Source organism: Gopherus flavomarginatus, chromosome 7 (assembly GCF_025201925.1).
Source record: "Gopherus flavomarginatus isolate rGopFla2 chromosome 7, rGopFla2.mat.asm, whole genome shotgun sequence".
NCBI lineage: Eukaryota > Metazoa > Chordata > Testudines > Testudinidae > Gopherus > Gopherus flavomarginatus.
The window spans coordinates 26,812,615-26,834,344 of NC_066623.1; the positions used below are offsets into that span (position 1 = coordinate 26,812,615).

Consider the following 21,730-nt stretch of genomic DNA (forward strand, 5'->3'; position numbering starts at 1 on the left):
TAGTGGGAATAAATAGAGTGAAACCTGCACCTTTGCCTTTCTGGGTGGCCACTTGCTGGAGTTTTCTGTCAGAAACACAGCACAACTACCATGGATGGATTACTACTGAATGTTGTCTGCAAAAGAAGCAGCTAAAACTGACTTTTCAGGAAAGCTTAGATTCAGTGAAATAAAATCCCATCCTTTAGGAAAGCTGAAGGAATGACATCTGCAGTTTTGCTGGTGGGCTCTGCTCTGCTACCTTCAGTTAACCCTATTCTCAAATCTCATTTCACTATTACTCATACTCCTTTTTCACCTGACTCCCCTTTCCTAACAGATATAGGCCCTTACTACTTCTTCCTTTAGCTTAAATTTCCATTGTGTCAACACCAACAATGATCTGATCGAGCACATTGATGCCTGTTATGCTAGCTCAAGAACTTGCCTGAACTGAATTACTATTGATTTTAGATGCAGTTTACTATAGAAACCCTTCAGTTTAATGTACACCAAGCGACATTCAGTGGCAGGAGCCTTCTGAAAAACATATTGCTTTCTAAATCCAAGAAGCTCAAGTAATTAGGTTGAACCATTAATATTATATTTGTAAATGTTGCATTATTTTAATGTTTCCTATCATATTTTATAATGTAGGTATATACAATAAACATATAATACACACATGGTCTTATGCATATTTTAATATGCTTCCTATCCAAGACCTTTCTTTATTTGGCTCTTGATGGGAGTGTTAGTAACAACGAGAAATGGGACAGGTTTTAAGTGTATTTTCTCAGGCCTAACTTGTCGTTCATGAAATAACAATCTGAAATGGATGACAGTGCTCATACCAGCTGCTTGACATCTAAGCAGGTTCTGGAGCCCTAAAAAATGTTACCCCATCAGATGTAGCCTCCAAATGTGTGACTAGCATAAAAGCATCAGACCACGGTTCTCACCTCAGGTCATGGTCAACACCCCAGGCCACATCATCTGCTACCTTGAAACCACTGCTGAACTGTCAGTTTAATAAATAAGTAGCCACTTTGTTTTGATCAATGGTGTCAGGGTTTATTTCAAAAAGTGATTCTGATTCCTTCTCACAGCCTCGCCCAGCCAAAGTCAATTGGTACAATTTCAAGGTGAATTTATTCATTCTTTGTAAAAGTTCTATGTGCGAATATATCAAGACAGTTGAATAAATTGAAATAAATAGACTTGGAGTTACATATTCTCCCAGTAATTGAAATAGTTTCCCCCCAATATATTTGTAGTAATAATGCTACCTTTATGAATACTAGACTATCTACAGAGAGGAAAGCATGGAATTACCATTTTGATAACGTATTTGGAAAATGCAATTGAGGCTAATGTGTTGAAAAGGGCAGTTGAAAGTTGTCCTTGCCTTTAACTTGCTCAGTGCTGAAGATAAAGCGAGAAAGCATTTAACCACTAAATAATGATAAACAATTAGCTGGCTATTAGAATGTGCATAGCCCTACATAATTTGCTTTCTAAATACAATTCTAACCTTGACTCTGCTTTGAGGTAACAATGAATCAGTGTTCATTATTGGGGTACAGTATGTAACTGTGACTATGGATAATATTGGGTGTCATGAGAGTGCACATTATGAATGTGCTGTTTCATACGATTTCAACAAGTGGAGACTGTCAAACCCTTCAAGTCATGGAATAGGAAGCCCAGTATTTGCTTTTGCTTGAAATGCATAATAGTACCAGTGGCATAGGTGCTGAAGCCTGCACCTTTATTTTGTCAGATCACTAAGGGGAGATGTGAAACCATTTTCTATTGTTCTTTCAGAAAGGAATCTAAAGCTGAAAAACTGCAAAAACTGCAAAAAAGAATGTCCTTGTGAGTGAGTGAGTGAGTGTGTGTGGTTCAGTAGGGGATATTGCTGCAGTTCACTATTCTGGGTGGCTTTTCAAAATTGGCAAGTACTTTACCTGCCATAATTCAACTCTGAGTTGAATCACCGTCTTGCATGTCCTCCTGGAGAATGAAGGACATATGAGACTAGCTGGTTTTGGATTGTTAGATAATTGAATTTTCAGAGTAACAATAAGGGAGTTGAGCAAACAGTTTGCATCTACCTGTCTAAGCTCTGGCATGGTAGGACATTAACCTTTTAGAAGTTTTTCAAGAAAGGTTTTTAGGTGTGTTGTGTTGTTATTTTGAACATGAGCAAACAACAAGAACAGATCAGACTGGTCATTATGGGAGAAACAGGTAACAACATTTATTTTTTCCTCTTATTGTGCTTTAACACTATCAATCAGCCACCTGTCATTTCAATTGATATACATTTGTGAACAGTACTCCTCATACTAACATCCTGGATACCCATTTTCCTGAGGACATTTTTCCATTTCTCCCCTTCCAGTGGAGGATGGTGGAGAAAAGACCTGGGGTTAGCTAGGAAGGGCAAGAAAGGGGGCTTCACTCATTGCTGCTCTGTTACTTAAGTTTCTTGGTGATTCCTGCCACTCTTTCTTTTCTGGAGTGGGCAGAGGTTGACACTGGGCAAGGTGGTGGATTGTTGTCAGGAGCCTCTTACATGGTTGCCGTAACCCTTAGGTTTGTTTGTGGTTCCTGTTACTTTTCCCTGGAGACTCCCACACACATGCAGGAGAATGCATGTGTGTGGGAGTCTCCAGGCTGACAGAGGGGACAAAGGATGCTGTACAGCTAACCTGTCCCTCAATGCCCTGCCTGTCTGTGTCTCTGGGGTACTCCCTACTGGGTGTAGGTCTCCTAAATTGCCATGCTGCCTTCCAAGTTTCATGTTGACTCCTTCCACTTCTCCCTCTCATTCTCAGGGACAGTGCTCTTCATGTCCAGGTTGTATCTTGTATTCTGCAGACTGAAGGAGCTGCAAGGTTGAAGTGCTGCTCATGCACCAGTTAAGATAGTCAAAGCTTATGTAGAATCACCTCAGCCCTTGAATTGGGGAGGGGAGCTCCTCTTTCAGCTGCAATAGCTTTGAATGGGGCATGGGATTAGGGAGGGCAAGAGAAGACAGAAATAGTAAAACCACAAAGTCTGGTATTTTTATGTGATCCTTGTAAATGGTAAATAGACAAATAGTTCTTGGCCCGATAACCTGCATAAATTTCATCTCAGAGCAAATTTTGCAGACAATTTACATATCCCCTGAAAACCAAAAGTTTATAGTGGCAGCACCAGTGTTACTTTAACTACTTTGGAGCAAACAGTGCTGCTATAATAAGAGAAAAAAATATATATGTGTGACTTTGGTAGATTCATCTTTTTCCAAAATCATGATTAGTAGATGGCAGGACAGTATAGCACTGAATTGTATGCAAAGATAACCAGGATTTGAAATATGAATCTTTTGCCAGTATAAATGATGATGATGACAGTTGTAATCTCTCCAGATTCATAATTTACTGAGTTTTAGGCAGCCTGAAGTGATTGATTGTCTCTACACTGGGTTTAGTGATTTGAAAAGCATTTTTTGCATTACGCAAATGTGAAATCTAAAAGTTTTAGGCTGTGCTTATCTGTAACTTGTACAACTCAGGGGAACTGATCTATTTTTGGAAAGTAAAGGGAGGGAAGTAGAGTTGCTATAGTAAATTTACTGTAACTTATCACTTTGTGCATCTTCTCCTGTACAGTGGATTATACCCATGGGCAGCAGGTGAACCGGACATTGGGGGAGGCTAGCCCCTAGCCCCACCCTATCTGCCCCATTTCCCCACCGGAGCTCAGAGCACCCGCATCTTGGCCACCAGGCTGCCCCAGAGCCCCTGGGCTGCTCCAGAGGCTGCCCCAGAGCCCCTGGACTGCCCCAGAGCCCCTGACTTCAGCCCCAGAGCGTGGGGTGCCTGATCCCAGCTCCAGAGCGCAGTGTGGCAGCGCCTCCAACCCCAGTCCTGGAGGGCAGGAAGGGTGGCACCATCACACTGCCCCCAAACGCTACCCTGGAGCATGGTGAATGGAGTGCTGGGTGGGCATCAGCACCAGTCACCCCGAGTCCAGGCAGCAAGCCATCTGGCCCCAGCCCCAGCCCCAGCCCTCACCTGGGCCAGGAAAGAACTGCGGGAACTCAGAGACTCCTGGGGGTGCAGAGCATGGGTGGGGCCATGCCAGGCTGTTTGGGGAGGATCAGCCTCCCCTGGCCTATGATACCTGCTATCCATAGTGATATTAAATTCCATTAATTATTCTTTTAGTGAAGAAGAACATCCATAACAAGCTTGTGTTAAACACATTCATTAGTATGTATAATCATGTGATAATGGTGCAATTAACTCGAGCCCCCAAAATATTTACATATTTGTATTCACTGAGTTCAGAGTAACATTAGAAATATAAATGAAGTAGTTCAATGTAATTATTTCTAAACACTTGTATGAAAACAAGGACATAGATTACGCCTTCTTTCCAAAGTAAATTATATTATATTTCTATCAGATCCCCATGGCTGAATTCTTCCCTCTCTTAAACTGATATAAATCTGAAGTAAGTAAACCATTTAACTTCATTGGAGTTACTTCAGATTTACACTGGCATAACTGAGGGCCAGATTTGGTCTTAAATATCTATCTAGTTTTGAATGCGAAATGTAAGATATTGATAATTTAAATGTATCCAATTAAAGGCATATGTACTAGTATCAGAATGAAATATCCTTAGCATAATATTGTCTGTGGGTAATGAACAGGGTGGTTGAATTTGTTCAGATAAAATGAGAGAGTGGCCATGTTTCTATGATTATGTGTCCTCCTACTGACTTAAAACAGTGACTATAACAATCTCCAATTTAAAGATAAGGGAGTTACTCTTAATGATTAGAGTCTTCTGCTTTATGTAATGAAGGTCCGAGCTTCAATTCCCTCTGACAGCTTTTTGTGATCTTGCTACAAAATAGGCTGGATTCTGATCTCATGTTCACCTGTTTAATACTGATGCTTAAGTGGAACTGCTCTCTACTAGATTTAATCTGGTATATTTAGATCAAACTCAGACACTTTAATTTCTGTGGACTTCAGACAGCTGGAGTGAGCTTCTCTTCACAAGTGAAGTGTTGGTAACATACTGGTTAAATATTGTGATAGACCCAGGCTAGTTGGGTACAGCAGAATAGCAGAAGGCAGATATAGTGGCCACTGGGTTAACAGTTTTCTGTTCCCTGACTGACCTGCAAAGAGTCAGGTGAGGCCATTAAGTTAATGTGACCACCTGACTCTAATTAAGGCCCTGCTGATACTATAGAAAGGGCTCACTCCAGTCAGGCAGAGGAGAGCCAGGAAGCCAGAGGAAAGGAAGTGTGGTTGAAGGGCTGGTTAATGAAGACACCCCTAAACCATTGTTGAGGGAGCCCTAAGGTAAGGGTGAAGAAGGGAGAAGCAGGAGAGCTGTGGGGAAGTGGCTCAGGGAAATGTAGCAACTCTGGCAGTGAAAGGTTGGCTGCCAACAGCTGCTACCATTAGAGTCCTGGGCTGGAATCTGGAGTAGAGGGTAGGCCCAGGTTCCCTCCCCCCCAACCCGCCACTACAGGAACATCTCCTGGGAGGGGAAGTCAGGACACGAGGCTAAACTGTTCTGAAATAAGCTCCAGGGACAACAGAGACTGTGGGAGTTCTCTCACCAACCTCTTTGCAGGCCTTTGATGAAAAGGGCTCAGTAGACTGTAACCCTGGCCCTAGAGAGAGAAGGGCTACATGAAGGGTCACAGTGAGTCACTGAAGCTAGCATAAACTGCCTAGAAGCACAGGACCCACGGGAGCAAGGTCAGAGCTCTGCCACAATATGTATGATGGCCATTATCTTTGAAAACTCATGGTGATCGGGGGAGGTCCCGGATGACTGGAAAAAGGCTAATATAGTGCCCATCTTTAAAAAAAGGAAGGAGGATTCAGGGAACTACAGGCCAGTCAGCCTCACCTCAGTCCCTGGAAAAATCATGAAGCAGGTCCTCAAGGAATCAATTCTGAAGCACTTAGAGGAGAGGAAAGTGATCAGGAACAGTCAGCATGGATTCACCAAGGACAAGTTATGCCTAACTAACCTAATTGCCTTCTATAAGGAGATAACTGGGTCTGTGGATGACAGGAAAGCAGTATTCTTGCCAGCAAGTATCCTTGCCAGCAAGTTAAAGTAGTATGGGCAGGATGAATGGACTATAAGGTGAATAGAACGCTGGCTAGATCATCAGGCTCAAAGGGTAGTGATCAATGGCTCCATGTCTAGTTGGCAGCTGGTTTCAAACAAAGTGCCCCAAGGGTCGGTTCTAAGGCCAGTTTTGTTCAATATCTTCATTAATGATCTGGAGGATGGTGTGGACTGCACTCTCAGCAAGTTTGCAGATCACACTAAACTGGGAGGAGTGGTAGATACTCTGGAGGGTAGGGATAGGATACAGAGGGACCTAGACAAATTAGAGAATTGGACCAAAAGAAACCTGATGAGGTTCAACAAGGACAAGTGCAGAGTCCTAAACTTAGGACAGAAGAATCCCATTCACTGTTATAGACTAGGGACCGAATGGCTAGGCAGCAGTTCTGCAGAAAAGAACCTAGAGGTTACAGTGGACGAGAAGCTGGGTATGAGTCAACAGTGTGCCCTTGTTGCCAAGAAGGCTAACGGCATTTTGGGCTATATAACATTGCCAGCAGATTGAGGGACGTGATCATTCCCCTCTATTCGACATTGGTGAGTCCTCACCTGGAGTACTGTGTCCAGTTTTGGGCCCCACACTACAAGAAGGATGTGGAACAATTGGAAAGAATCCAGCAGAGGGCAACAAAAATGATTAGGGGGCTGGAGCACATGATTTATGAGGAGAGGCTGAGGCAACTGAGAATGTTTCGTTTGCAGAAGAGAAGAATGAGGGGGGATTTGAGAGCTGCTTTCAACTACCTGAAAGGGGGTTCCAAAGAGGATAGATCTAGACTGTTCTCAGTGGTACCAGATGGCGGAACAAGGAGTCTCAAATTGCATTGGGGGAGGTTTAGGTTGAATATTAGGAAAAACCTTTTCACTAGGAAGGTGGTCAAGCACTGGAATGGGTTACCTGGGGAGGTGGTGGAATCTCCTTCCTTAGAAGTTTTTAAGGTCAGGCTTGACAAAGCCCTGTCTGGGATATTTATTTGGGAATTGGTCCTGCTTTGAGCAGGGGGTTGGACTAGATGACCTCCCGAGGTCCCTTCCAACCCTGATATTCTATGGTTCTAAAGGTTGTTCCACAGAGGATTAATCTATTACAGCTAACAGCTAATGGAGTTATTTCCGTAACTGAAGTGGCAGGGAGTTCTGTCTTTGGTACTAAAGAATCCAGGTCTGAAGTGGATTCATTGCTTTTGAAACTAAACTTTCCTAGAGTTCATGGGTATTCAGATCTAGAACTGGTAGTATTTTTTTCTTTCAAAGCTTCTCCCTCATCTAATGTAAAAATGATTTTTGGTTAAAATGGAAATTTTGTCAGGAATGATGATTTTTTTTTAATCACTCAGTCAAAAAATATTGGTCCTGTTAAGCTGTTTTTGTTTTCTGTTGCTGAAAACAATGGAAACGTGGATTAGATTTTTTTGAACAAAAACTTGAAAAAATCATTAAAAAAGTCACAAAGCATTTCTTTTTTGTTTTAGTTGAAATATTTCTTGGGTGGGAAATGTTTACTGCCTATCTTTTCAGAGCTCTGCTTTTGACCTGGGCTTGTCTATATATATAGACAAGCCCATATGGTGATGGTTAAAATTGGCTGAATTTTCAGTTTTTTGATTAAATGTTCATTTTTTATTAACTCTCCCCCAAATAAATAAATACATAAATGAAATTGAGGAAGAGTTTCACTGGAAATGTTTGGGGTTCTCTTTAGTTGTTGTTGTTGTTGTTTTTGTTTTTTAATTGAAAACTTTCAGCATTTTTTCATTTTTTTTTCTAAAAAGGTAAACAATTTTGAAAAGTTCTGATGAACTGTTTTCAGGACCAGCCCTACTAATAAGAATTAGAAGACAGTTTCTAACCATCAGAGGAGTTAGATTCTGGAGCAGCTACACACTAAGGGTCAACCTAACTAATTTTAAATTGGAGCTTGATAAATTTATGAGAAGGATTATGTGACAGAATTGCCTGCAGTAGCAGGGGACTGCACTCCATTACCCAGACTGACCCTTCCAGTCCTGTGTTCAATGTAGGGTTGCCAGCTGTCCAGCCACTCTGATCGGCACTGCCAACCAGGCCATTAAAAGTCCAGTCAGCGGAGGAGCAGGGGCCTGGGCTAAGACAAACTCCCTGCCTGCCCTAGCTTTGCGCAGCTCCCTGAAGTGGCCACCAGGTCCCTGCGGCTCCTAGGCGCATGGGTGGCCAGGAAGGATCTGCACACTCCCCCTGCCCCTAGTGCCAGCTCTGTAGCTCCAATTGACTGGGAACCATGACCATTGGGACCTGTGGGGCTGGTGCCTGCTAGCACGAGGGCAGTGCACACTGTGCAAAGTCACCTGGCTACAGCTCTGCCTAGGTGCTGAAGGGACCTGGCAGCCACTTCCTGGGAGCAGCTGTAAGCACAGTTGGGAACCTGCACCCAATCCCGCACCCCAGCCCAAAGTCCCCTCCCACACCCAAACTCCCTCCAGGAGCCCACACCCCTTCTGCACCCCACATCTCTCATCTCTGGCCCCACACTAGAGCCTCACCCCCAGCCATAGCTCTCACCCCCCTCTGCACCCCAACCTCTTGCCCCAGACTGGTGAAGGTGAGGGAGGCTGGGGGAGAGTGAGCAATGGAGGGAAGGGGGAATGGAGGGAGCAGGGGCAGGGCTTTGGAGAAGGGGCGGGGCAGGGGCAGACAGAGGAGTTCAGTTTTGTGCGATTAGAAAGTTGGCAGCCCTAGTTCTATGAATTGATGTGACTCTGTTCAAAATGTGAATGGAAGCCAGCTAAGCCTCTTATTTTAGATATAAAATAGTTCAGTTGTCTTTTTTGTTTGTTTTATTTCTTCACCGATGTTTGAATCCTGTGCCTATTGAAGTCAATGGGAAAATCTTCCTTTGACTTTAGTGCTGCAAGATCAAGCCCCTTTATTGATTGCTTCCTAAACCAGCATTATTCAAATATCATCTGAGAGGCAATTTCCCTGGCAATTCTGACCTGAGCAGAACTAGACAGGAAGAATGATCTGGTGATTTAGGGGATCGGGGAACTTGGGTTCAGTGCTCTGCTCCACTGCAGACTTTCTGTGTGACATTGTGCAAATCAACTGGGACCAGATTCTTAAAGGTGTTTCGGCTTAGGCACCTTCCTCCCATTTAAATCATTGTATGTGTGTTTGCTTAATTCCCACTAGGCACCTGTCTGCATCTTTAGGTGACTAAATACCTTTACAGATCAGGTTCTTAGCCTCTCTGTGCTTCAGAAACAACACATATTAAGCATTGTGGTGCATAGATATTAGAGTAATGGGGGCCTTGTAGGTACCTAAGGTGGATAGTAACCAGGAGGTAATGGAAGTCTTGCAAAAAGCCTTGATCTCATGACACTTGCATTCCTATTTCCACACAAACTAGCTTCTCACAAGCATTCAGTCTTTGTGCATTTTCCATTGTTTGAAACTTTGTGAAGCGAGCTGTTCAACAGCAATTGAAACTTAGACAAAAAGTCCCACTTCAAGCTCTCTGTGAAATGCTGACAAACACGCTGTTGTTAGGCTCAAAACAGAAAGCAAACATAAAAGCTGCTAATATTTGTATTTGATGATTTGGTTGTGTTATCTAGCTATGACTCCAATCAAAGGGACAAAGATTTTGTCAGTTTAAACCAAGCAGAAATAGGCCTATGTCACAAAGTTCAGATCTGATTACCTCAAAGTTCAGGATGTGTTCAGCTCTAAGATATGGCTCCAGGTGTACTGGGAGACTTTGGCAAACCAGTAAAGTGCTTGAAACCACTGTGGCTTATTGTTAAAGGTGGCCTAGTCAGCAAGCTGTAAATTGGCCATTCAGCAATCTCAGCTCGACCAAGGCAGGAGGGGAGGGAGTTTTGGCTGCCACAGAAAGGGCAGCTTGACCCCGCATCCTTCCTGATAAAAATTGTATTGAAGTTGCAGATACATTTTAGAAGATCAGGATGTGCCCCAGGAATGTCTATTGGGGTCTCAAAGCTGCAGGCTCTGGAAAAACCCACACCTGGTTAATCAATAATCAGAAGGAACTTCTTGCTTGATCATTGAAATGCTTACTTAACAAGGTTTCTTTAAGGGACATGTCATTCTATTACTAATGTATAAATAAGGGGGAAAAGCTTGAGATAGTGAGACTTGTTTGGGGACTCTTCTGGACTGGTCTCTCCCTCTGGATGCATCTTCTGTTACCCACCAGCAGGCTTCTGCTGTGTCACTTGAAAGCCACACTCAGCTTTGATAATTATCAAGGGTTGGGGGTATTTTACTAATCTTGTGCAGATGTGTGTAAGTGCTTGAGACTAAGTAAAGGTTTAGCTTTAGGTGAAAACACTCGTGTTGTCTTGTTTGTGCCAGTTATCTATCCGTCGGATGGCCATGTCTCTCCTGATTTATTTCCTGACACCTCCTCACACAGAGTAAAAGTTACCAAGAGCTTTGGGTTGAAAGAACCCTGGGTAACACAGGCACATCTCTGAAAAACAAAAGGGCAAAATTCTACATCCATAGATCTGCGGGTGATGTCAGTGGGAGTTCTCCAGGCTTGATCAACCAATGGGCCACACAATCCCTGGTGTAAATCAATTAAGTCAGTACTGGGGTTGAGACATAACATTCAGATCTGAGAGAGAATTTTACCCTAATAAAAGTCATACACGGAGATTGAGATTTTCTGGCATTCAGTCTTAGCCTAAGTCTCCTCTTATTGAAGTCTACAATAAAATTCCCATTGATTTCAATGGGAGCAGAGTTATGTTGTACACTTTTGAAAAGTCCACCCTTACAGTATGTCCCCCCTCCCCCTTGAAAATGTACTAAATGTCTACAAGTGCCAGATTTTTAACTGTTAGATTCAGATTGTGTTATGACCATAGTTTTCATGCAAAGTATAATAGCCACCCTATCACCTTTGCTTTCATATTAACACATTATACTAAGCTATATTCTAAAGGTTCATTATCCCAAATGCCTTTCAAAAATAAGTGAATAATTTTGATATTTGGAAGATTTTCACTTTCAATATATTAGCAGTTTAAGGGGTTTTATTTATCAAATTCTAAACTTGAATTTTTTTTTCTATATGCACAAGTACATTTGTCTACAAAATATTTTAATTCATATCCCAATTCAGAGGAAATACTTCTGTAGAGAACTGGAAATAGATATTCTGCTTTAGAAATTAGAATATTTAAAAAGAAGGATGTTACCTAAAACGAAATGGAACATACATTTTTCATTTATTCACATGTATATAAAAAAATTAAGTGTAAGAATGATCGAATAAGAAGACAAGCAAATCCTGAGAGAGATGATGCAACTGGTTTACTTTGCAATAAAATTACATACATCTTTAAAATAACCACTGTGATGTTGCACTCCATAGTTTTATAAAAACATGTGTATATGTGTAGATATGATGTACCTGAAATATGCTTTATGTGAAAGGTCTCTTGTAAGATATCATTACAAATCTTATAATCTATTGAGTGTAGTCATCCACTGGGAATATGAAATATAACTCTGAGTTCCTATTGTAATTATGCAATGTGTGGACCATTAATGGTGGTTTGAAATCTTGATGGCTCCCATTAACCAGGACAATTGGTTGTAAATGGCACTGATTACTTCTAAGACTTCCTGTATACCTCTGTGCCAGCGAATGGTAATGATGTCTCACAAGACATGTGATTATGTCACCTGAACTGGAATCCATCTTTGACCTGGTGCTTTTCCATTTAGAAGCAGGGGTGGGAACCCAGAGAGAGACAAAGGATTTCCACCTTGTGCCAAAGCTATTAAAGTGGGTGGAACAAAACAAAGAGGGTCCCAGTCAGGTTGAATCCCCTGCTTTTCACCTAAGATGCCTGCTGAAACTAATAAGGTCTGTACTGGGGAAAGGATTGTGACCAGACTAAGAAGGAGTCCAGTCTGTGAAAGAAGCTTATAGGAATATCTCTGAGGGTGAGATTTTACCTGTAAACAGTTTCGTAATGTATTAGGCTTAGACTTGCATGTTTTGTTTTATTTTTCTTGGTAACTTCCTTTTCTCTGTGTGTTATTAATTTGAACCACTTAAATCCTATTTTTTACACTTAATAACTTCACTTTTGTTTATTGATAAACCCAGAGTAAGTGATTAATACCTGGAGGAGCAATCAGCTATGCATCTCTATCAGTGTTATAGAGGGTGGACAATTTATGAGTTTACCCTGTATAAGCTTTATACAGAGAAAAATGGATTTATTTGGGGTTTGGATCCCACTGGGAGCTGGGTGCCTGAATGCAGGAGACAGGAGCACTCACTAAGCTGTTTTCAGTTAAGTCTGAAGCTTTGGGGGCATGGTTCAGACCCTGGGTCTGTGTTGCAGCAGGCTTGTGTGTCTGGCTCAAAAAGGCAGGGTTCAGGAGGTCCAAACTGGTAGATAAAATGTGCTCAGAGGTAAACTCAGCACATCAAGTAACAGTCCCAAGGGGGTCTCTGTGACTGAACCCATCAAAACCACCACTAGCAAAAAAACTCCTGCAGCTGGAATATGTTTAGTACTAGAGGAAATAATTTAACATATCTACCCACTTGCTTGTAGTATAGTGACTGTTTGATAAACTTCTTACTAATGGAAGTTGGATGCTGTCAACAGACATTCTCAGATAAACTCCCAATGGAACACAGAGGCACAAGGCAACTCTTGTTATAAGGTAAACTTCAGAGCTTAGTGATTTCCAACTTTACCCTCCAATACGTCAAAAATTAGAATGCTAAATCCCTGCGTGGATTCCAAGGTGGGGAAAGAAAACATACACACATAGAGGACCAGATTGTGGCTTCCTGTTGAGCAGGTGCACAAAATGAGGAGCCTTCCTCTACTTATGCCCCCAGTCATGGGTTAGGCAATATCAAGGCCCCATCATCCTTATCTAGTGCTCCCAGGCACGCAAGTCACTCCAGCAAAAGTGGCCATGGTTTTGTCCTCTCCCACTAGTGTGTTAATTAAAAGAGTATATGCTGCAATCACAGAAGGAGCAAAGCAGAGGGCATCCCTCCCCTCCCCGCACATGGCTCACAACTCCAAGTGTATATCTTCACTCCAGAGTTAACTCAAGTTATCTATACTCAACCTACTCTTTTTGAGTTATCTAAGCTCAGCTGAGAGCGGCCACACTGCAAAATATCACTGAAACTGCTCTATCCATACTGTCCCTGTATGCTAAAACTTCTAGAGACACATCTCATGCTTCATAGGACTGTGTAAGCTCAGCTGCAATATGAATTTGTTCCGTGAATTGTGGGAAAACTTGCCAATCTTGTCAGAGTATGTAGGTTGAGTAGCGCTAGTCTGCATTCACACTAGAGACTGGTCATATTAGCAACTGATAAGTTGTGCTTGCTCCAGTTTTAACCTGTATCCCTCTTGAGCTGCCAACTCAAGTTAAAAGCACTACTGCACTCTAGTTAAGGGATTTGTGTGTGGATAGGACTTGAGTTAAGGCATAACCCTTAGGCAAAACTGTAGCTGAAAGCCACGAAACAGCCCCCACTGTGTAATGATTCACCCAGTGCCTGATGCAAGCCTCCTGAGAGCTATGCAGAATTTACTTTAGACACTGAGGCCTTGGCTACACTACAGAGTTGCAGCGCTGGTGAGGGGGTTACAGAGCTGCAACTTAGGATGTGTACACACTTGCACAGCACGGCCAGCGCTGCAACTCCCTGGTTGCAGCGCTGGCTGTACACCCGGTCGAGCCTCGGGTGTAGAGGATCCAGCGCTGGTGATCCAGTGCTGGCCAGCAAGTGTAGACACCCACCAGCGTTTTTATTGACCTCCGTGGCATAAGCAGGTATCCCAGCATATCTTAGCAGCCTGTCTGGTAATCATGCAAACTCCACTGCCCTGGGCTCACCTGACCCCTCCTTTAAATGCCCCGGGAATTTTAAAAATCCCCTTCCTGTTTGCTCAGCCAGGTGTGGAGTGCAATTAATCAATCAATCAATCAGCGACCATGCCTCCACGCACCAAACGAGCCCCAGCATGGACCAATGCAGAGCTGCAGGACCTCATAAGTGTTTGGGGAGAGGAGGCAGTGCAAGCACAGCTGCGCTCCAGAAGGAGAAATTATGATACCTATGGGCAGATATCGCAGTCCTTATTGAGAAGGGGCCATGAACGGGACGCGTTGCAGTGCAGGGTCAAAATAAAAGAGCTGAGGAGTGCTTACTGCAAAGCCCGTGAGGGAAATCGCCGCTCAGGAGCTGCCCCCACAACCTGCCATTTTTACCAGGAGCTGGATGCCATACTTGGGTGTGACCCCACTGCCAATCCTAGGAGCACGATGGAGAGTTCAGAGCAGGGAGAAGTGGGGGAGGTTGTAGAGGACGGCGACAGTGAGGCTACTGGCGTGGAGGGAGACACCCCGGAGTCCCAGTACACATGCAGCCAGGAGCTCTTCTCAAGCCAGGAGGAGGCTAGCCAGTCGCAGCAGCAGGAAGTTGATGGTGAGGAAGAAACTGAGGATCGTGCTCGGGGTAAGTAGATTTTCATGTTTTGGGAGAGGAGGGTTTTGGTTATGGCTGCCTGCATGCATGCCTAAACGTGGAATAGCCCATTGATTTGCTCTATCACGTCTCAGTAATCTGCCTCGGTAATCTCTTGAAAAGTTGCAGCAAGAGCGTTTGCAATTTGCTTTCTCAAGTTTATCGGGAGAGCCACCGTGGTCCTTGTCCCGGTCAGGCTAACTCGTCCGATCCACTGTGCAGTGAGGGGTGGGGGGACCATGGCTGCACACAGGCAAGCTGCATAGGGGCCAGGGCGGAATCCACATTGCTGTAGAAGACCCTCCCTCTCTTCCCAGGTAACACGCAGCAGTGATATGTCTGGCAGTAGGAAACCCTGTTGAGAATTTAGGGATACTTGAGTGCAGGGCGCCAGGTTCGCGTTTCCCCAGCCCATTGTGCTCTGTTGTTAACCCCCCCCACCTCCCAGCACATAGCCAGCCACGTGGTATGCTCCAGTGTTATGCACCCCCCTCCAAGCAGGCATCCAGCACCGCGGTGCGCTCCGGTGTTCCCCACCCCCCCTCCAAGCAGGCATCCAGCACCGAGGTGTGCTCTGGTGTTATGCACCCCCCTCCAAGCAGGCATCCAGCACCGCGGTGCGCTCCGGTGTTCCCCACCCCCCCTCCAAGCAGGCATCCAGCACTGAGGTGCGCTCCGGTGTTCCCCACCCCCAATCCAAGCAGGCATCCAGCACCGAGGTGCGCTCTGGTGTTCCCCAACCTCCCTCCCAGCAAGTAGCCAGCCACGCGGTGTGCTCCGGTGTTATGCACGCCCCCTCCAAGCAGGTATCCAGCACCGAGGTGCGCTCCGGTGTTCCCCACCCCCCCTCCAAGCAGGCATCCAGCACCGAGGTGCACTCCGGTGTTATGCACCCCCCTCCAAGCAGGCATCCAGCACTGAGGTGCGCTCTGGTGTTCCCCAACCCCCCTCCCAGCACGTAGCCAGCCATGCGGTGTGCTCCGGTGTTATGCACCCCCCTCCAAGCAGGCATCCAGCACCGCGGTGCTTCCCCCCCCCTCACCAGCAGGATGGCGTGAACGTGGACCAAAGCCCACCCCCCCCCACAAGCAGCTCACCACCTTCCTGTTCACTACTGTCCCCTGTTCAGGACACCAGCTACCTCCTGTACCCGTTGCAGATAAACTCCAGTGACCCATTGGTCAATTCCCACTCCCAAGGGGAAATCGGGGGAAAACCACTCACCCCATTGCTCGCCATGACTTAGCTTCCCTGCCCTCTCTGTGTTATGTGAGGTATGTGAGAAGGATGCTACCAAAAGTCTAAAAAGTCCTTCACTGTGTGATAATAAACAATGTAGCCTCTGTGTATTACATGGTTCTATCTCTCTTTTTTCTAGTGACCTTGACTAATGCAGCCGGATCACCGGCCTCACGTAGATTGTAGAACTTGAGACGAAATCCCAGAAAATCAAAAGAGGAATTGATCAAATCAGTTATGAGTCACTACAACAGAGAAAGTAGGAAGACACAGGAATGGAGAGAGAAAATGTATGAATGGAGACAGAGTGTACATGAATGGAGGCAAACAGAAAGCAGGAGAAAGGAATTGTCTGCCAAAAAAGCCACAAAGCAGATGATAAGCCTCCTGGCTCGCCAAAGTGAGTCTTTCGAGTCTCTCGTAGCCATGCAGACAAATATGTACCATTGTAACCCACAGCCCTCCCAAAGCCCTCTTTCTTGTTCCCCAGTATTTCCACAAAACAACTTTCTCCAGCAGCTAGTTTCTTATTACCCCCAGCTGCCCCAAACACCTGTACGATCACCTACCAGCCCTGATAACTATAATTCTTACCCTGTTCACTCCACCCCCATTATCCTGCAGCATAGTAATCCTGAAGTGCAGCAGACATTGAATAGTGATCAAAGCAGGACATATTCAAACCTGTGAATGTACAGTCCACCTCCCCAACCCCCTTGCCTTTTATGTACTGTATGTTGAATAAAGGATTTTTTTTCTTTTTCACTACGTTATATTATTGCTGAAAGTGGTAAATATTGTACACAAAGGTACAGCAAAGCACATCAAATGCATCAAACATTACTGTTCGCTCTCAGCATCAAATTGCTCCCTTAAAGCATCCCTAATCCTTGAAGCCCTTTCCTGGGCCTCCCTATTAGCCCTGCTCTCTGGCTGAGCAAACTCATCCTCTAGGCGTCGAACCTCGGAGGTCCATTCCTCACAGAATCTTTCACCCTTCCCTTCACAAATATTATGGAGGGTACAGCACGCGAATATAACAGCGGAGATGCTGCTTTCCCCCAAATCTAGCTTCCCATAAAGACAGCGCCAGCAGGCTTTCAAACAGCCAAAAGCACACTCCACAGTCATTCTGCACCGGCTCAGCCTGTAGTTGAACCGGTCCATGCTCCTGTCAAGCTTCCCTGTATATGGTTTCATGAGCCATGGCATTAAGGGGTAAGCGGGGTCTCCAAGGATCACAGTGGGCATTTCGATGTCCCCTACTGTGATCTTGCGGTCTGGGAAAAAAGTCCCGGCCCTCAGCCTCCTGAACAGGGAACTGTTCCTAAAGATGCATGCATCGTGCACCTTTCCAGGCCATCCTGGGTAAATGTCAGTGAAACGCCCACAGTGATCCACAAGCGCTTGCAGAACCACGGAGAAATACCCCTTGCGATTAACGTACTCTGATGCCAGGTGGGGTGGTGACAGAATAGGAATATGCGTCCCATCTATTGCCCCTCCACAGTTAGGGAAACCCATTTCTGCAAAGCCATCCACAATGTCCTGCACGTTCCCAAGAGTCACAGTTCTTCTTAGCAGGGTGCGATTAATGGCTGTGCAAACTTGCATCAGCACCATTCCAACGATAGACTTTCCCACTCCAAACTGGTTCGCCACCGATCTGAAGCAGTCTGGAGTTGCCAGCTTCCAGATTGCAATAGCCACCCGCTTCTCCACTGGCAGGGCAGCTCTCAATCTCGTGTCCCTGCGCCGCAGGGTAGGGGCGAGCTCAGCACACAGTGCCATGAAAGTGGCTTTTCTCATCCGAAAGTTCTGCAGCCACTGCTCATCATCCCAGGATTGCAGGACAATGTGATCCCACCACTGAGTGCTGGTTTCCCGAGCCCAAACACGCCGTTCCACGGAGCTGAGCACGTCTGTTACTGCCACAAGCAATTTAGTGTCTTCACCGTCAGGCGATTCAATATCATCGTCTGACTCCTCACTGTCACTGTCACTCTCACTTTGCAGCTGAAGGAATAGCTCCACTGCCATGCGTGATGTGCTGGCAACATTCATCAGCAAGGTCGTCAGCAGCTCAGGCTCCATTTATAACAAAAATCGCAGAAATAGCGCTGTAGAATCACAATGCCGCCAAACTGCTCGCAATGTGTAGCAAAGCACCACGGGGCGTTGGAACAGGAAGCGGAAAGACCCTCACACTTCCTTCCCCTTCCCACAAGCCACAGCGCCAAAATGGGATGAGTTTCTCTGTGGGATAGCTGCCCACAATGCACCACTCCCAACAGCGCTGCAAGTGCTGTAAATGTGGCCACACTGCAGCGTCGGTTGCTGTAAGTGTGGCCACTCTGCAGCGCTGGCCCTACACAGCTGTACTAACACAGCTGTAACTACCAGCGCTGCAAAACTGTAAGTGTAGCCATACCCTCTGTTTCATCATTTCTTTTAATCAATTATCAGTAAGAGTAGAGAAACCTTATCTAGCCAATAGTGAGGAGAAAGCCAAGGAGTGAGCTTATTAGTAATAAAAGAAATTCAACAAATTTTATATAATAGTCTGAGCAATCAGGTAAATTAATTTTGAAAGCTATTTGAAGGGAAAAAATTGAATAGATGCATCCATTCAACCATGACCATTATGAGTTTCATGTCCACAAGGGTGTCAGGCTTGACACAATATTAAAAAGGTCAGATTAGAATTCAGAGAAATTTAGCTAATAGAAGTGAGAAAAAATAAATTTCCTAATGTAATTGCTTGTTACAGTTTTTGGTCTCTTGTCCACCACCTGCCATGCTCTAGTAAATTTTAGGAAAGGCCATCATATAATAACTTTTGATATTGTAACAAGATTGTTTTCTTTCATTGACATTCAGGCACAAACATTTATAATTAACTGTGTGACTATATCTAAGTTGTACCTTGTTCTGAGTGATATGGCTCTTTTCAGAGTGTATAGTATACCTTTGTCCTTTTTAGCTTCTTCTACACCTGCCTGGTGCATCATGAATAAATGCATAAGACTTGGAGGTGAGCAGAGAACAAGGTAATTGAAAGAATAAGAATGCAGGAGAGAGGTTTTATGCTAACTTTGGTTTCATAACTGAGAAGCTATTATTAATTAATATTAATATTAATATTAATTAATGACCAAGTGCAACTTAATTAGAAGAATCAAAATTGTACCACATTGCTGTCCCATACTCTGTCATGCAAGAGATTGGCTTTTGTTTTTCATATCTTATTTACTGTTTGTATTACCGTACCAGTCTGATAAGCAATGGGACACTGTGCAAAATATTCAGTCAGGCTGAGTAATAAAGTGATATTTCATATCACATGTCCCTCTACCAGCTGCCAGTTATGGAGCAGTACTGATGATTTTGCAAGTATACCAGGCTTTGTGGCCAAGAAGGTGGCAGCTGTTAAAAAAAATGTGCCTCAATGTAAAACAGTGGAACAAAGTAAAGTGAAAAAAAGATGTACTAGGGGTTCCGCATATCTCACTGGAATAGAGTGCAGGCCAGTCATAAGCCATATTGTGATTGATTTTTAAATCATAGATTTGAAAGGAGAGGGACTTTTGCTTGTTTTCATACTTTACATTATGCAGTAGCTGTACATTCAAAGGAAATAATTATGCTGAAAAAGCATTTTAAAATGTTAAAAATACCTCATCTCCAAAGCTTTTCTATGGCTACAAAACACTACTTTTATCCCCAACTGAAAGCCAAATTAAATTATCTAATCTATGTTCAAGGATACCATTAGTGGGATTCACAAGGGGGACTTATGTGCCTAACTGCCATTTTGGGCATCCAAGTCCAACATTTTGGTTGCCTCTAAGCCTTTAGGCACCTAAATTCCCTAGGTGCCTACGTTTCCACTGTTAAAATGCCCAAGGGGCCTAAATTTCAATAGCTGGGCCTGTGGACAGCCACCTAAGTCTTGACATTGCCCAGAAACTTGGTGCCTAACTCATGCCTAAGCCACAGCAGGATTCACAAACCAGGTATTCCCTTGCTTATCTTGCCTTCAGGGCTGGATCCAGTAGACATCTAAACTCACATAAAATGGTAGGAGGAGTGCCATCCTTATAACCTTGAGTCCAGTGGATAGAGAACTCATCCAGTGTGTGAAAAACCCAGGATCAAATCCTCCCTTTGTTTGATGTGTCACAAGGATTTGGACTTGGTTCTCTCACTCCCTAGGAGGCTGCATTTAACCACTAGCCTAGGGTATTCATGGGCAGGTCTGTCTTAGTGTCTCTTGTTGCAGCTGTTCCATTTTGGAGAAATAATTAAATAGTCAATAGCCAGACAGCACATTAGAATTACTCTCTAGCCCAATGGTTGGGGCACTTATTTGGGATGTAAGAGACCCAGGGTCTAGTCCTAGTGCTTAACTACAGGAAAGGGTTTATGGCTGTGAATCCTGAATAGAGACACATCCCTAACTCTATTTCAGGGGTGGGGTTTAAAAATGTCTGTTCTGAACTCTGTTTGCCAAAAGCTCTCTATATGATTCCTAACACTTCTAATCAGAGCTAGAAGAAACTTTTTTGTCAAAACAGTTTTCTGTCAGAAAATGCTGTTTCAACTAAACCATTGTTTCTTTTGCAAATCATATCAGTTTTGATGGAATTTTATTTAGAAAAAATGGAAAGAAACCTTCTGAAAATATCAAATATTTTATTTTGACATTTTTGGAATTAAAATATTTTACTTTCATTTTGACATAACTTTTAGTTTGAAAATATACTATATTGTATGTAAACATTTTAAAGGGTCAGAATCAAAATGTCAAATTTATCAAAAAAAATGTTTCAGTTGACCCACAATGGATTTATTTCCAGAATTTTGTTTCATGAAAAATATTGAAATAAAAGTTTCATCCTGATTTGTGGTATTTTAATCTCAAAATTCTTTGTGGGTTGGAATACCATCCATTTTCTGACCAGCTCTACTTCCAACTCTCCCTCTGACCAGTTCCATCCCTTCTGTGACCAACCTTCTGATACCCTCTTCCAAAAACCAAAAGGAAGAGGGGCATACACGCCTGTCCATTTTGTTCTGCTAAGAGGCATGAAGGTGGTTAAATGGCACCTAGCCCTCTTGATTTCTGTGGCATGTCAAAACTACATCCTGTATATATATATATGTTAGGGAGCAACCTGAAATTCATGTCAAACAGGCAGAGAGACCTTTATGAAATATTAAAGTGAACAACAGTCAGTGCTGTGATATATAATTCATTTAAAAATAAACCTTTCATTTTCTGAATGTTTTTCCATCGCTGAAGAATTTTCAGTTTGCTGCACAGTTCAGAACTATTGTGCCCCAGAATTTAGCTTTAGAGTCCCACCAGGAATTTGGAGGCACGGTCTAGGCTATTCCACTTTATCTTTCCTTCTACATCTGTAGTGAAACAACAAACCAAAATTTAATCTTGTGCTTTCAGACCATTGGCATTAGTCCATTGTCTTTCCTTTCTTCTCTCTGCAATATTGATTTTGAACCAGTTCTACAAGGCACTGATATAACTGATACACTCCAGGACAGATCGTAAGATGGTATAGTTTCTTTTAACTCCATTGACTGCAATAGAGCTGTAGGAGACTGCAGAAAACTGTGTCACGGACTAGCTAGGGTATCTCCACTTTCTCAGCAGCCTTGTGGAAAGCCCCTGCTTGCTAAGTGGCCGGTCATTGTAGGACATGGCATGCCAGTTATAACTTGCTTTTAACTGGTTGAAACCAGTTTATATGGCCTTAGGCCAAAGGGCGGGCATAGCTTGTGGGAAGTCCCTTT

The 21,730-nt window shown here is 43.8% G+C and overlaps 1 protein-coding gene across 1 annotated transcript; it reads left to right on the plus strand.

Moving 5' to 3' along the window:
* The first annotated feature begins 14,016 nt into the window (after window positions 1-14,016).
* On the plus strand, window positions 14,017-16,681 carry LOC127055644 (zinc finger and SCAN domain-containing protein 29-like). The gene is made up of 2 exons (XM_050962868.1): window positions 14,017-14,668; window positions 16,056-16,681. Exons 1-2 carry the CDS (start codon window positions 14,146-14,148, stop codon window positions 16,100-16,102), a joined length of 570 nt encoding a protein of 189 aa, XP_050818825.1. The 5' UTR covers window positions 14,017-14,145; the 3' UTR covers window positions 16,103-16,681.
* The last annotated feature ends 5,049 nt before the right edge of the window (window positions 16,682-21,730 follow it).

Bases quoted from the DNA above. Each gene is read 5' to 3' on its own strand.
- LOC127055644 (XM_050962868.1), top strand. From the start codon at position 14,146: ATGCCTCCACGCACCAAACGAGCCCCAGCATGGACCAATGCAGAGCTG. The intron at 14,669-16,055 runs GTAAGTAGATTT...TCTTTTTTCTAG, and splicing joins AACTGAGGATCGTGCTCGGG to TGACCTTGACTAATGCAGCC.